Source organism: Bombyx mandarina, chromosome 17 (genome assembly GCF_030267445.1).
Source record: "Bombyx mandarina strain Sakado chromosome 17, ASM3026744v2".
Classification (NCBI taxonomy): Eukaryota; Metazoa; Arthropoda; class Insecta; order Lepidoptera; family Bombycidae; genus Bombyx; species Bombyx mandarina.
Window position 1 is genome coordinate 716,562 of NC_143223.1, and position 16,025 is coordinate 732,586.

The 16,025-nt window shown below is 37.6% G+C and overlaps 1 protein-coding gene across 2 annotated transcripts; it reads right to left on the reverse strand.

Annotated features, from left to right (window-relative positions):
* Window positions 1–1,741: 1,741 nt before the first annotated feature.
* LOC114244664 (ecdysone oxidase) lies at window positions 1,742–8,420 on the reverse strand. Of its 2 annotated transcripts, XM_028176549.2 has the most exons (4): window positions 8,249–8,420; window positions 5,275–5,406; window positions 4,386–4,519; window positions 1,742–3,727 (listed from the first exon to the last, which is right to left on the reverse strand). In XM_028176549.2, the coding sequence occupies exons 2-4, from the start codon at window positions 5,402–5,404 to the stop codon at window positions 1,985–1,987; spliced, it is 2,007 nt and encodes a 668-aa protein (XP_028032350.2). In that variant the 5' UTR covers window positions 5,405–5,406; window positions 8,249–8,420; the 3' UTR covers window positions 1,742–1,984. The 2 variants fall into 2 exon arrangements, with proteins under 2 accessions (XP_028032350.2, XP_089590506.1); XM_089734380.1 differs by lacking the exon at window positions 5,275–5,406 and having other exon boundaries at window positions 8,249–8,395.
* Window positions 8,421–16,025: the final 7,605 nt, after the last annotated feature.

Genomic DNA, 16,025 nt, shown 5'->3' on the forward strand with positions numbered 1-16,025 from the left:
GCGTCGTCCGTTCTGGCTAGCTATTATTGCAATAGAAGTAATGCATCGACATATTGTATCAAGGCATTTGCTTTGTTATGCCTGTAAGCTTCGGTAACTAGCCGTGGACTGTGATCAGTGCTAATTCCCCTGACAACCAGCAAGCAACGTAATGCAATAGACACTTTCACCTCGTGTCACTAGGCGGTCAACAATTACATTGAGCTGTCAATGGGAGTAGATTGGGTGTTCTCTATACCAATTTTTTATTATTTATTTATTGCATTGCTGGGTGGACGAGCTGACAGCCCACCTGGTATTAGGTGGTTACCGGAGCCCATAGACATCTTTTTTTTATTGCTAATATGGGTGTACGAGCTCACAGCCCACCTGGTGTTAAGTGGTTACTGGAGCCCATGGACATCTACAACGTAAATGCGCCACCCACCTTGAGATATGAGTTCTAAGATCTCAGTATGGTTACAACGGCTGCCCCACCCTTCAAACCGAAACGCATTACTGCTTCACGGCAGGAATAGGCAGGGCGGTAGTACCTACCCGCGCGGACTCACAAGAGGTCCTACCACCAGTAATTACGCAAATTATAATTTTGTGGGTTTCACCTTTATTATACGATGTTATTCCTTCACCGTGGAAGTCAATCGTGAACATTTGTTGAGTACGTAATTCATTAGAAAAATTGGTACCCGCCTGGGATTCGAACACCGGTGCATCGCTCAACACGAATGCACCGGACGTTTTATCTCTCAGGCCACGACGACTTCATCGTAAATGCCACCACCTTCAGATATGTGTTATAAGGTCTCAGTAAGTTGCAACAGCTGCCCCACCCTTCAAACCGAAGCGCATTATTGCTTCACGGCAGACATAGGAAGGGTGGTGGTGCCTTCCCGTGCGGACTCACAAGAGGTCCTACCACCAGTAAATGTAAAGTGTCTATATTAATCTCCGTCGGCTACCTACTTCATTTAATTTACCTATTCTGTTTCTACGGGCCTTATTGACAGTGCACAGCTTATGTTAGGAAAACAAAAACAAAAAAAACTAACTACAATTTGTTGTACTTAGACAACATTCCTAGAATTTTCGTTGGTGCCATTCAAAAGAAACTTTTGTAATCTTTATCTTTAATTAGGTCTGTACCTATGAAATTGTTATTTAGTATACAGAAAGAGATGATTTTTTTTAAATAATATTTTTTATTTAAATTCAAAATAAGCACCTGTGATATCGTTACATCTGTGCCAGCGCAGTGGTAACATTTCAATGTCTTTCTTGAAGAAGTCAGGTCTGCGGTAGCCAACAAACTCTTCAAAAGCATTTTGTACTGCCTCTCGAGTATTGAATATTTTCCCTGCCAAGAAGTTGTCCAAGCTTTGAACGAGTCTGTCAGCGCAAGGTCTGGTGAGTACGATGGACATAGCTGGACTCCCAACCATATCTCTTGTAACTCAGACACAGTCTGTTGCCCCGTATTAGGTCGAGCTGTGTCGCGTTATTTTAGACCAATTAGTTCAGAGGTCGCTACAAAAAAAAACTTAATTATCTTAAACTTTTATTCAGTCTAACAGTCATTTACTTATTTTATAATAATAAAATTCTAATAATTTTCTATTAAAGAAAAACTCAGCTAAAATATACATTATTTATAATAATATTATTAATTATTTACAAAATCGAAAGCTCAATGTTGTTATAAAAATATTCTTAAAAACTATAATATTCTGTAGCACGATCATTATTTTAATTAATTACCTAATTAAATAACAACAATTTTACTTATCAACTTTTGAAATTGACGAGTTCATCAAAAGTGGTCTTGTCAAAAACGTGTCAAATTTTCAATGTCTCCAACATTTTTTTCAATTGTTTACAACTTCTCCATTACTTCAGTCGCAATATCTAAACTATCACTTAAATTTACTCACTATAAAAATATAGTTATTTTCTTGTCTTCGTTCAAATCTACGTTTGTTACATCACCTCATGCGACATTGACAGTATCATCTATGTCTGACAGCCTATCAGTAGTAGTGATAAGTTCTACATTTGTTATCTCAACTTCTATCAGGCTAGAATTTACCACATCATTGTTTTCAATAACATCTGCTAAATTAATATTTGGTTGACTTATATTTGGCATGTTACTGGCAGTTAAATTACCGATTGTCATATTGTTTAAATTTGTCCCTGTTCGACTAACAGAGTAATGATCTTTAATGAGGTCGGCTGCTATTTCCGCGATCATCACAACCGGTGCATTTGTGTTCCCTCTAATTATTTTTGGCATTACACTCGCGTCCACAACTCGTAAGCCATTAATACCTAACACCTTCAGGTCACCATCTACTACAGTGCCCATAGCGGCAGTACCCACGGAATGCCAAGCGGATGTCACCATCGCCCTTGACATACATTTAATCCACGCACTCTCTGTTAAATTACTGCAAGCTTCAACCCAAGGTTTTATCACTCGTGCATTTTTGCTTCTAAAGTAATTCGTATCAGCAATAGACCAAGCCATTTTGATTAACCGAGGGAAATGATCCAGATCTTGTTCTTCTGAAAAAGTACCGGCATATATTAGAGGATCGTCGAATGGATTTATGGAATTCAATTCCACTTTACCCCTGGATTTGGGTTTCAGCAGGACAACAGCAATTGTAACCAGTTCATATTCCTGATTTAGATTGTGTAATTCCGTGCATAAATCTTCGTTCAGGCCCAAAGTCAGACACCCGCTGCGAAACGGCGAGAACTGTGGTATACAAGTCGGGTACAGAGCAAACTCAGGTACGGTGGGCTCAGAGCTAGAGAATGGCAAATACGCGGCCATGTTGTCGGCCTTGGCAAGAAAACCAGTTCTGTCGTAAAGATATTTTATTGCTTCCATTGAATTCTCTGCCTCATCCGACACGCATGTCCCGTTATCGGCGACAAGAAACGCCAATACCATCGCGTGGTCGTGGAGATTGCTCCCAACCGGCAAATCTGCAACCACATCGATTCCTAACGATCTCAAGTGCTCTGAGGGACCAACGCCAGAGAGCATCAGCAACTTCGGGGTATTAAATGTTCCGGCTGATAAAATGACTTCACGATCAGCGTAAAATAAAAACGTTTTGTCGTCTTTTACCGCCTCAATACCGATTGCAGTTTCGTTATCGATAATAATCTTCGTTACAAAGGCATCCTTCAATATGTGTAGGCTTGTACTATTCGCGTTGTTAAGGAGAGCCCTCAGAGAACTGTCCCGCTCACCATTTCTGATAGTGTGCGAAAAACATCCTGCTCCGATCGAGTTTGGGTAAGTCATATCAGGAACTGTCTTGAAACCTAGCTCCTCGAATGCCTGTAGAAATTTCTTAATGGAGAACATAACTTCATTCGTTCCAGAGACTTCTATAGCACCTCCTCGACCGTGGTATACCATTAATTCTGGATTGTTAATAATGTTCGTGGCCGTCATGTGCTCGGTTTTCATGAAATATTTGAGCACGTTGGTCCAGTTCCAAGTTTCTCCGGCGATTGAGGCCCATTCGTGGTAGTCTGAAGGAAAACCCCTGGCATAGACCATGTGATTCAGGGAGCCGCTTCCACCCAGCATCTTCCCTCGAGGTTGTTGCTCTATTCCTCTTTTTAGGGCTTGGCTTGTATTATTGTTTTCCACGCTGGTAAAATTCCAATCGACCGAACTTGCTTTTAGAGTTTCTCTGAACGCTGGTATCTGAACAAAATGAAATTCGCTTGTAAAGCTTGCTTTTTTTGTTCAACAAAATGCCTTAATCTACAACCAACCTGATTGTAAATCATCACTATTTTTAATGAGCACAGTCAAGTCATTATATCTCACTAACACAATTGTCAATTTTTTTTATTGCTTAGATGGCTAGACGATATCACCCACCACCCATCTGGCGTTAAGCTGAGCCTATAACATCAAGAACGTTAATGGCGCCATCCACCTAGAGACATGAGTTCAAGTCTTAGTTTTACAGTACAACGGCAGCACCACCCTTCAAACCGGAAAGCATTTCTGCTTTACGGCAGAAATGAGTGGTTTTACACCCCCCATGCGGACTCACAAGACGCCCTGACACCAGAAATTACGCAAATTATAATTTTTGTCGGTTTGAATTTTAAAACACGATGTTACTCCTTCACCGTGAATGTCATTCGTGAACATTAAGTACGTATTTCGATTCAGTCGTATCGCTTGATGCGAATTCACCAGGCTTAATATCCTTTAGGGCACGACAACTTTAAAATCTTAAATGGGCTAGAGCACTGCGGAACACTGTGGCGATATTAACACTGCTCAAGGTAACAGAAGAGAAAATGGGACGGAAGAGTTTGAGTTTAGTTCTCGTCTGTTTTATACTAACAATAGCCTCTATCGGTGGATCTCCGCCCGCCTCCAGTAGTAGTACGCTGAAGTTGGCCACCTCGGAGAGTCTGGCGGCGAGCGCAGAGCCAGCGGTACCGGCACCCACGATGATGAAGTCGTATCTAGAGCCATCTGGGAACGCACCATATTGTTAGTTTCTCCATATTCTCTAGTAATGTTACACGCATTACGTTAATTTCTACGGGCTTATTATAGTTATCTATATATATAAAAATAAATTGCTGCTCGTTAGTCTAGCTAAAACTCGCGAACGGCTGGACCGATTTAGCTAATTTTTGTCTTGAATTATTCGTGGAAGTCCAGAGAAGGCTTAAAAGGTAAAAAATATGAAAATTATCGGAATTATATAAAAACAAACAATTTTGTTTTTCCTTTGATGTGTCCCTGATCGGACGGATTCTTTTTGTTTTTTTTTTAAGTTTTTTTCAAACAAAAGTTTAGGTATTTCATTTAACGATTGAGGCACTACGAAGTCTGCTGGGTCAGCTAGTAGTTTATAAATAACATAGTTTGTGTAAGGAGCGTATTAAGATAATAGAGGTACAATTAAAAAAAAACTATTTCAGAATTAGTCTTATTTGAATATAGAGGGCTTAAATTTATCCGTTCTACGGAGATCTACCACGAGTATGTATCTGCTATAAGCAAATAAATGGATAACAATTAAACACAAGCTTTGCAGTCAGAAGGACTGGTGGAACATTTGACGACGGTGTACACGGACGGTGTGTTATGTAAGCAGATTAGTGAATTGCGATTGCAGGTCCCGTACAAGGCATAAGGTTAAAGAAAATTTTCAAAAGCATTCTAACTTTAATCTTAAAATTAAATTCTACTTAAACAAAGTCCCGAAAGCAACTAATTACTTTGCAGCACAGAATCTTTTGGCCAAGTTTCCCCGACCAGGCACTGCGTCGCCGCGAAGAACTGAACGGCGGATGAGAACAGGCCGCCGGCCGCGCCGCTCCCGAGACACGAACTCAACCCGCAAACCATTTCTGTAAACAAAAACATTAAGTACTAGCTGACCCGGCAGACTTCGTAGTGCCCCAATCGATAAATAAACGACCTAAATTTTTGTATAAAATAAATTTAAAATAAAGAAAAGGAATCCGTCCGACGGGGGACACATCAAAGGAAAAACAAAATCGTTATTTTTATTTAATTCCGAGCATTTTCATATTTATCTACTTTTTAAATCTTCTCTGGACTTCCACAAATAATTCAAAACCAAAATTAGCCAAATCGATCCAGCCGTTATGGAGTTTTAGCGAGACTAACGAACAGCAATTTATTTTTATATATATAGATAGATAGATTTACAGTACAGAATATCGAAGATATCGACTTGGCCTTGTCTCTAAGCCACTTGATGTAATCGAAACGATAGTGAGTGTGCTCAAAATAGACACATTTTAATCTTCCTTAAAAATAATAAAGAGGATTCTAGTTTCTACTGAGGAGATTCCACCCCCAGCCCAAGAATAATATTTGAGTAGCCATGATGGGCAGTTACGTTGCCCGCCAGAGCCCACAGACGTGGTTCCCGGTGCCCACCTCGAATGAAAGATTAAATTGTTTTTTCTTGCTTATACGATGTTAGTCCTTCATCTTGGAAATTGGTCATGAGCAACATTAGGTGCGTTTCCTTGCAAACATTGCCTACACGCTTAAAAGCTCAGTAATAGTCCTAACTTCAGGACTTCAACATGCCAGTATAAAACAAACAAAAGAGTTGTTCAAGTAAATTCCGTCATTTATTTTAACAATGACACCGCCCGTCATCGTAGTCTGGTTCATTCCCATTAATTACCTAGAGCCACCCTTGTAGATATACAGTTCACTTCTAGACTGTCCTTTGTGGTAGACAGTCACCACTTACCTTCAGGTGGGCTACAAGCTCGTTTGCCTACGATATAAATTACAAAAGCTCGTCTGCCATCGACCACAAAGATAAGAAAAACGCGCTGTACGGTCTGATATCAGCCAGGTAAAATATATATGAACCTAATTAATTTCTTATCTAAGGTGAGTTCAGTCAACTCTCGCACCTTGAACGATAATTACTTAGCGACAGTCGGTCAATGATATATATGCTATCTACGTGAAAACTTTGATTTAAATAATGACAAGCAGTTGAACTCTTCGCCAACGTGCACGGAGTCTGAATATGATTCCCATTGTCCACCTTGAGGGGAATTGAGCGAAGAACCCTCCAAAACAAAACACAAAATTACTTCGTAGTATTAATGGGAATTGCAATGCTGGCTAATTCGGCTGTTTTACAAGTAGGGTATCTATACTAATCTATACTTCTATCTATGCTAATATTATAAAGAGAAACGATTTGTTTGTTTGTTTGTATTGAATAGGCTCCGAAACTAATGAACCGGTTTGAAAAATTATTTCACTGTTTGGAAGCTACACTATTCCCGAATGACATAGGCTATAATCTTTTTTGAAAAAATTAGGAATCCTTACTAAAACTCTAATAATGTAACCCAAGATGGTAAAAAATTACCTAAAATTATTTTTTACATCGCTGCCCTGCGAAAACTATTGATGATAGAATAAAATAATGTACTACGACTTTGTAGAACACATTATTATTTACAAAAAGTGTCGCGACAGCATATGTCTAACTATTATAGTTATGCCGCAATAAGTGTTCTTTTATTTAAAAAAATAAAACAACGTCAAATATCGTTGAAATTTTTGTTAAATAGCCGAGCGGAGCCGGAGCGGACCGCTAGTATAAAATATTCTAATGTTGACATGTTTTATTTATCACTGGTAACACATAGAAATACAATTTTAAAATATTTTGGTAAGGTAGGTTAGATCCGACGCGTAGTGTTAGTATACAGTAAGTAGTTGTAATAAGGGGTAATGATAATCGTGCAAACTTGTTCGATTTTTGTTTACCGCTTAGTGTTGTATTACGGACTTGGATAACAATTTTACATTAAGTGGGCTACGCCACTCGTTCATCCAAAAAAATAACTATATAAAATAACATGTAAAAAAATAACATGTATAATCCCTCAATCATAGGTAACATTCATACAATACAACTAACTAACACTAAGAAATTAAGCTTAACAAGTATAAATGAAAAAATATTTTCAATATTTTCAAATAAAACCGAATGCAGATTATACGAGGGTATTCGAGTAAAACTGCTGAAATCGCTTAGCTTAGCTGGGGGTCGCTGACGTCTGAGCTCGTCCCAACTGTGCTAATAATACAATTAATTCTATTTTGCCATTGTTTCTATTCAAATCGGTAACAACAATATTTACAAAATAATTCTTCTTGTTCAGACACTATATAAGTAGATTATAGTAGTCTTTGAGAATTTTATGATATTACTAGCTGACCAGGCAGACTACGTACTGCATGAATCGATAAATAAAAGACCTAAGCTTTGGTATAAAATAAACTTAAAACAAACAAAAGGAATCTGTCCGACGAGGGGGACATCAAAGGAAAAACAAAATTGTTATTTTTATTTGATTCGGAGCATTTTCATATTTATCTAACTTTTAAACCTTCTCTGGACTTCCACAAATAATTTAAGACCAAAATTAGCCAAATCGGTCCAGCCGTTCTCGAGTTTTAGCGAGACTAACGGACAGCAATTCATTTTTATATATAGAAGATTTAAAAAAGAAAAAAATCGTGTCACTTTATTGTGTTAAGCTTTGTTGTATTTTGTTATTCTTTTATACAGAATAATCTTTTATACTGTCTGAATAAATAATCAGACAACTAAAACTCATTTAAATAGAGGGTAATTAATAAACGATAAAAAAATTGTCAATAAAACAAATTACTTACCACGAATTCCTTTTATACGTTTGCAAATATCACCTTTGAATAATTGTAACAATTACATTTAAGTTTTATTTTTCTTTAAGCGAATAATTATGATTAAATCAAAATGTGCGGCCGGCGTTTGTGACTGGGAATGCAAGTCTGGTATTGTGGACGTCAAATTATGAACTACCCACATGGGTTGGTTGTAATAATTAAGGCTTGTGTACATCTATCTAACTGTTTAGTTCAAGTTCTAGCGTTTAGTAATTGCTGATTAAAACTGTTAGTATTAAAAGTACAGTCAAACTAAGTTTCTATTGACGACGTATATTTCGACCAAAAGCGTCCCATTCTTGGACAAGCCTGGTCACAGACGATAACAATTTAAAAAGTAGATTTCGGTAAATTATATTTGATCAACTATCCGATTTTTAACTGATCGCCTTCTCTAGCTCCATTTAATATTTGAAAACAATATCTATTTCTGCCGTGAAGCAGTAATGGGTTTCGGTTTGAAGGGTGCGGCAGCCGTTGTAACTATACTGAGACCTTAGAACTTATATCTCAAGGTGGGTGGCGCAATTACGTTGTAGATGTCTATGGGCTCCAGTAACCACTTAACACCAGGTGAGCTGTGAGCTCGTCCACCAATCTAAGCAATAAAAAAATATATGTTTCCCACTTTGTTGAGGCAAAAATCGAAATTCCTCAGCTTCGTGTTCGCGACGGAATCCAAGACTAATTAGTTTCCCTTCGGCTCACGTGAACCACATCGTTGAGTCTTCGTGTGGCCGGCCGTGTGGATCTTGGCAACACAGGAGTTAGCTACAGCAGTAACAGTGCCTGACATAAAAATATCCAAAGAAGTGCAGATTAACGATGAAGGTTTGGCCTTAGTTGTAGTAGTGATATTTAAAGAATCGCGCGTTTGTGCGTGTAAAATGAAAGGGCATTAGCAATGAAATCTGAAACGGATTTTTAAAATAAGTCTAAAGTCGTTTAATGATATTTAATAAAAATTTATTAGCTACTTTTTAAAATGCTAATTATTCTTTACGTAAGAGAAATAAATGGAATTTTATAAGTTACTAGAAACTAAAGTTGTGGAAATTAGTTCTTTTCAAACGCTGTCTGGTACAGTTTCGGATTCTGTTTTGCTGTTATCGGAACTATTTTGCAGATCAGTCGCAAACTCAAAATCCAGATCAAGATTTCAAGTATTCCTTTTCAATTTTTCCAATATGACCTGTGTGCTTAGTGCGAGTATTTTAACGTCTCTCGAGTGAGCTTAAATTTGTATGGAGTTGGAACGTTTGCCTACGTTTGCCACTAGGGGCGCTGTTCCAACTATTTGAGTTAACTTTTACGCTATCGAGAACGTTAAAAAACTCACACTAAGCACACTGTGGCCATGTTGTTTTTTTTTTGTACTAGATTGTTTTCAGACGTTGAAGCAATTTTAAGCACTTACGAGATTATGATGTAATGTAACTTACATTTCTACTCCAGCATGCCGACTTTTTCTTAGACTACCACCGAACGTATACATTTTAATACGCTTTTGTTAGCTTCGGACGTATGCCGTGTATGTTTGTAACGGAATCTTTGAACATGATTTTGACCCCCTTCAAAACGTCGGATTAACTCGAAACTTTGTATACTTATTAAGGACCGATAACAATTCAATATTATATAATAAAAAAAAAATAGTTACAAAAAACTAACAAAATACGCTTTTATAGAAAATCCAACTAAAAAAATAGAAAATAAATTTTAATAAATTTGAATTAAAAATAGTGTAAAAAAAAAGATTTTATTGTAAAAAAAGCGTGGGGTGCATGGTATCAGTAGTTATAAATATTTTATGAACAAATATAAGGGTTATTTTGATAATATCCTGAAAAGCACCCCACGCTTTTTTACAATAAAATCATTGTTTCTTACACTATTTTAAATTCAAATTTATTAAAATTAATTTTCTATTTGTTAGTTGGATTTTCTATAAAAGCGTCCTTTGTTAGTTTTTTTAAACTATTATTTATTTTGAAATAGTAGAGAATAATAGTAGCTGTAAATATAAATTGACGTTCTTGCTCTTTTCGCCATATGTGGCAAAGCATTAGTCTATGTTTTATGAGCCCCGGCATTGCGAAAAGCGATGCGTGGGGAAGGAGGAATATGAACCATGAGCATTCATAATTACACTTCGTTTTGCCAACGAAAACATATTTTATGGAGACGCTGATTTTAGTACGTACCGTAGTGCTAAACAATAGTACTTTGTTTTAAGCCGTCATAGAATACCCACCAACACGAAATACATTTTGATTTGAAATAAATAAATAACTTACACTTACGGTAGGCAGCGGCTTGACTCTGCTCCTGGTATTGCGGAAGTCGATGGGCAACGGTAACCACTTACCACCAGGTGGGCCGTATGCTAGTCTGCCTACAAAGGCAAAAAAAGGGTGCGTGTACTTATGTACGCGCGTAAGAAGTTATACTTTATTTTTATTAAATTATTTTTTTCTTCTTTTTTTAATATTAAATAATTAATATTAAATATTTAACGTTAAAAAATGAATGCTAAAAACACTTTTTTTACGAGTGTATATGCGCGAAAGTTCACCTGCGGCTATATTCAGACTCGTCAAGTTACGTCGGTCGTATTGTAATGAGCGATTTAGTGGGCAACTTCATTTCTGTTAATTTTGTGTCACGGTGCGCGCGCATCGTAAAATTTCACTCTCATCAATTTTTCATAACGCGCTTAAAGAAGTATAACTTCAAAAACTTACATGCAGACGCGATATGGTATTGCGTCAGTTACAGAGACTGGCGACGACTGAAGATTCTGCGTCGAGCCACTTCACATAATCTGTATGCTTTATCAGGTTTTATCGCGTTTTGCATAACATCCGAGTGTCTTTGTTGTGTCGTAATAATAGTAACATATTTAAAGGTAAGGCTTCTGACAACGTTTTTATCCCTGTCTTGTTCAATGTTATTTTTTTCAATTCTTCTAGTAGCTTCGAGGGGTTATACTAGATTCACCGTACTAGTAGATGAGCTCACGGAGCTCAAGCCTGACGACGTTGCTAACATTAACCATAGCAAGAGCCGTACTTCGCAGAATCTACCACCGGTTCGGAAACGCGACCCACTGAGAAGATCCGGCGAGAAACTCAGTGGGACGTGTCTGTGGATTAATTTACCCGCCGAGCCCTACGTCGCAAGCGACGGGTTCGACGAGAACGATGACCGGTGCTTGAGGTACCTAAAAGCATCGTTAGTGGATCAGGATTCAATGTTCAATGTTATAACTTCAATACTTTATTCAATCTTTAATGTTATACCTTCTCAGTGAACACAGAAAAGAATATGAATATATTAGCTACAGCGAAGACAGTCCGTTGCAATTGCTTTAAGCTGCATTACATGAAATCTAATATGTATTTATTATGTATTCGAAAGAAGATTGGAGAAAAGTGGCGTTCGTCTATCTATATATAAAAAGTCGATGTGTGTGTATAATACAGCATGCTTTATTGTACACAAATATAAAATAAACACAAATGCAAAAATGAAGTCGTCGTGGCCTAAAGGATAAGACGTCCGGTGCATTCGTATCGAGCGATGCACCGGTGTTCGAATCTCACTGGCGGGTACAAATTTTTCTAATGAAATACGTACTCAACAAATGTTCACGATTGACTTCCACGGTGAAGGAATAGCATCGTGCAGTAAAAATCAAACCCGCAAAATTATAATTTGCGTAATTACTGGTGGTAGGACCTCTGGTGAGTCCGCACGGGTAGGTACCACCGCCCCGCTTATTTCTGCCGTGAAGCAGTAATGCGTTTCGGTTTGAAGGGTGGGGCAGCCGTTGTGACTATACTGAGACCTTAGAACTATATCTCAAGGTGTGTGGCGCATTTACGTTGTAGATGTCTATGGGCTCCATAACCACTTAACACCAGGTGGGCTGTGAGCTCGTCCACACATCTACGCAATAAAAATAAAAAAAAAAAAACTTCAAATATGAAAGTGCAGTTGGCGTTGTGATCGCTAAGAATGATCTCTTCCAGGCAGCCATCAGGTGGATAAGAATTATCTAAGAAAAGGAATCAACTGCGGTTTACTTGTTGATTGAAAATATCTTTATGTAAAGTTTTTTTTTTTTCGGGCCGGGGGCCGAACCTCATACGAGGTCCTCGCGCCTAGGGGGCGCGCGGGGTATGTGGGACTCAACGATCTGCAGGTGTCGAGACCAGACCGCGGTCCCAAGGAATTTTAGGGCCTACCCACTAAACGACTCCCCTACACTTTTACACCCGACGTCCGATCTCCGTCCGGGGTCAAAACCCGGTCAGAGTAGGGGGGTTCCCGCGGTCAACACTACAACCAGACACACGGCGCCACCCCGAGGACGCCCGACCGACGGGTCGTCGAGGCGTGGACATCACTTAAGGTGAATTTTGCCGCGCTTTCGCTGTTTGAATGTCAATAAAACAGCGGTGACAGAGATGAAGAAATATGAAGTTGTAATAGTAGTAGTTTTATTTTTCCAAATGGAAAGGCAAAGGCACCTTAAAGCCTAATATTTTATATATATATTTTTTAATGAAATATGATATTATGAAATGAGATGATATAATATGGGATATTTTTATGAAAAAATTCAAATTCAAATTAGGAAAATGTGCGATTTTTATATATTTTTCGTACTGTCAAGATGAGTGAATCTAATGAAGAAATTCGATATATTTTAAAATTTTACTACAAAAATGGTAAAAATGCAACGCCAGCCGAGAAAAAAATTTGCGATGTTTATGGACATAGTGCTGTGTTTCATCCCAGCTGATTATGTCTCAAATACTTCATTTCATTTCACTCCATATTATCATTTTTCATAAAAATAAGAATTTAAATTGAAATAAGACATGACCTAAAGGTCTTAGTTACCAGGTCATAAAATACCTTTAAAAAATCTGTACTTTTATGTTATTAGAATACAATGAATGATTTCAGCAGTATACACATTGGAACTACCATTGGTAATACACATAGATTATACCTTAATATATTTAGTAGCGGCGCGACAGCGGGCCGAGTCTGTCCTCGTCATCGTCTACACAGACAGTAACATTTCGCTTCCAACCCTGAAATTTTGCATAATGATTATGTTGAAAAGAATGATGTGAATAAGCCTTTACGATCTACGTTACATTCGACACGCGTCCAACGATAAGGGATTTCGACGACCTTTATTAGTTCCACGTTCGTTTTCCAAATGCGTTTTTAATCTCCCTCCATAGATAACACGAATACTTTGAAATTGTCATTCGATTAAGTAACATTACTATTGCCTGTACTGTATACCGGTACGGTACCAGGATACTTTTCAATGTGACCACGCACTGCTAAATCTTCCCATCAAAATTAATAACAAAACATTTTTGGGAAAACCCCCTTATATTAAGCTTAAGTTTTTTAAGCTATTGCATAGCTTCTATCGCGGGCATCGATATATTGCCACTAGATCCCGCGTAAAGGCGTCAAAAGTAACCAAACAAAACAGTGCTTAGATTCATATTAAGCACTGTTTTGCCGTTAGTGTCACACCGACCGTCGTCGAGTGGAACGATCCTAAAATGCGCTGTAAAAAGATGTAAAAAACACGCTTATAAAGAGAAAACAACATGAAATTTAGTATTTTTGGTAAGTTTTATAATTTTTATTAACAGATAGTGATAAATATTTGAAATAAATCAGCTATTCTTACCAAATTAGTACTTCAAGAAATTAAATCCTATTATTTTGCTTCGCAGTTATTTCTTTCGCACACATAATAACGGTTACATGCAAGACAAGGATGAATTAGGGCTATTTCAGAACAAGTGTAGTGGAGTCACATAATTTTTTATTTTTTTATTATTTTTTATTGCTTAGATGGGTGGACGAGCTCACAGCCCACCTAGAGTTAAGTGCTTATACTGGAGCCCATAGACATCTACAGCGTATTTACGCTGCCATTTGCGCATTTGCGCCACCCACCTTGAGATATAACTTCTAAGGTCTCAAGTATAGTTACAACGGCTGCCCCACCCTTCAAACCGAAACGCATTACTGCTTCACGGCAGAAATAGGTGGTACCTACTCGTGCGGACTCACAAGATAACATAAGTTGTAAGTCTCAGTATTAACAGTACAACGACTGCCCTACCCTTCAAGCCGAAATGCATTACTGTTTCACGGTAGAAATTGGCAGGGTGGTGGTGGACCCGTGCGGACTCAAGATGCCCTACAACCAGTAATTACGCAAATTATTTTGCGGGTTTGATTTTTATTACACGATGTTATTTGTTCACCGTGGAAGTCAATTGTGAACATTTGTTAAGTACGTATTTCATTAGAAAAATTTGTACCCGCCTGGGATTCGAACACCCCGTGTGATCAGATACGAATGCAACAGACGTCTGTACAATGGACGGCGAAGTGAAATCTGTAAACTGGAATTTGTTTTTACATTTTTACAGATTTAATAACAGAGTAATAAAAGAAAAAAGCAGCGACAATTATTTCAAACCTAATTGCTCCAGTGTGGTTTGTGCAGACCATTTTACCGAATCTGACATGTATTCAATAAATAAAACAATTTGATGGGGATTATATTGTTGTGATTTAAAAAGCTCTTATCCATTTTCCCCACCGATGTGCAAGGTACAATATAGCTAACTCAGGTATAATTATCTATAGTTATACAATATTTGTTGTTGATCATAAGGAATTAAATTGAAAAAATTGAATGCATATGAATTAAAAAAACATAATAAAAAATAAATTACTCAAAATATTCTTACAAAAAAAGTATAAAGTGCGACTCCGTAGTACTCTGTTCGGAGCAGTAAAGTCTTATTATCGTAAGTTTAAAAGGGCGTAAGTAAAATGCTATGCGTGTAAATTTTTGCTTTATTTTTAGGGAGATAAGGTTAAATTTGGAATAAAAGTTATTGTAAAAAACTATCTTTTTCTGTCATTCATGGCGTAAGGTCGTAAGTGAATGTTAAAATAATCTAAACTGCACTTTATTGCTTAGGGAATAGGCATAGTTTAGGTTACAATTATTATATTATACATCGTTTTTCTCCACTTGATGGTGTAGTCAGATCAGTTAGTCGATGCCATATTTGTGTTTGGTTTTTGTATGTGATGCGTTATCTAGTGGTAATATATCGATGATCGCGGGCCTTGAGCGCGGCGACTACATCAAGAAATTCCGTAACGAAAATAACCTGACACCCCCACGCCGCCTACTATGTAGCTCGCGTTCAACACATTCACACGTTGCGCTGGTGTTGTGTTTGTGAATAAGCGCGCGGCGTGACGTCGCGCTGCATGCGCATCATGAAATTGATTTTTTTTTTTTTTTTAATATTTCATTTTTTTAAATTTTGTACCAGTGATTGGATTCTTTGCATAAGCCGACTTCTTGAACTAATTTATACTTTTTGCATAGATTGGTGAACGAGCTCACGCCCCACCTGATGTTAAGTGGTTACTGGGGCCCAGATACATTTACAACTTTTTTTTTGTTTGTTTTATTGCATAGATGAAATTATTACATCTCACCCTTCTGTGCCTAGCTCTCTTACTTGCAAAAATTCAATAGAAAATGCATCATCGTTTGCACTTTTCAGTACTGATTGTGATGAGGTAAGAGGTGTTTTAATGGGCTTAAAATCTGATAGTGCCCCTGGTTTTGACAAAATTCCAACTAGTTTTTTAAAAGCTGCTC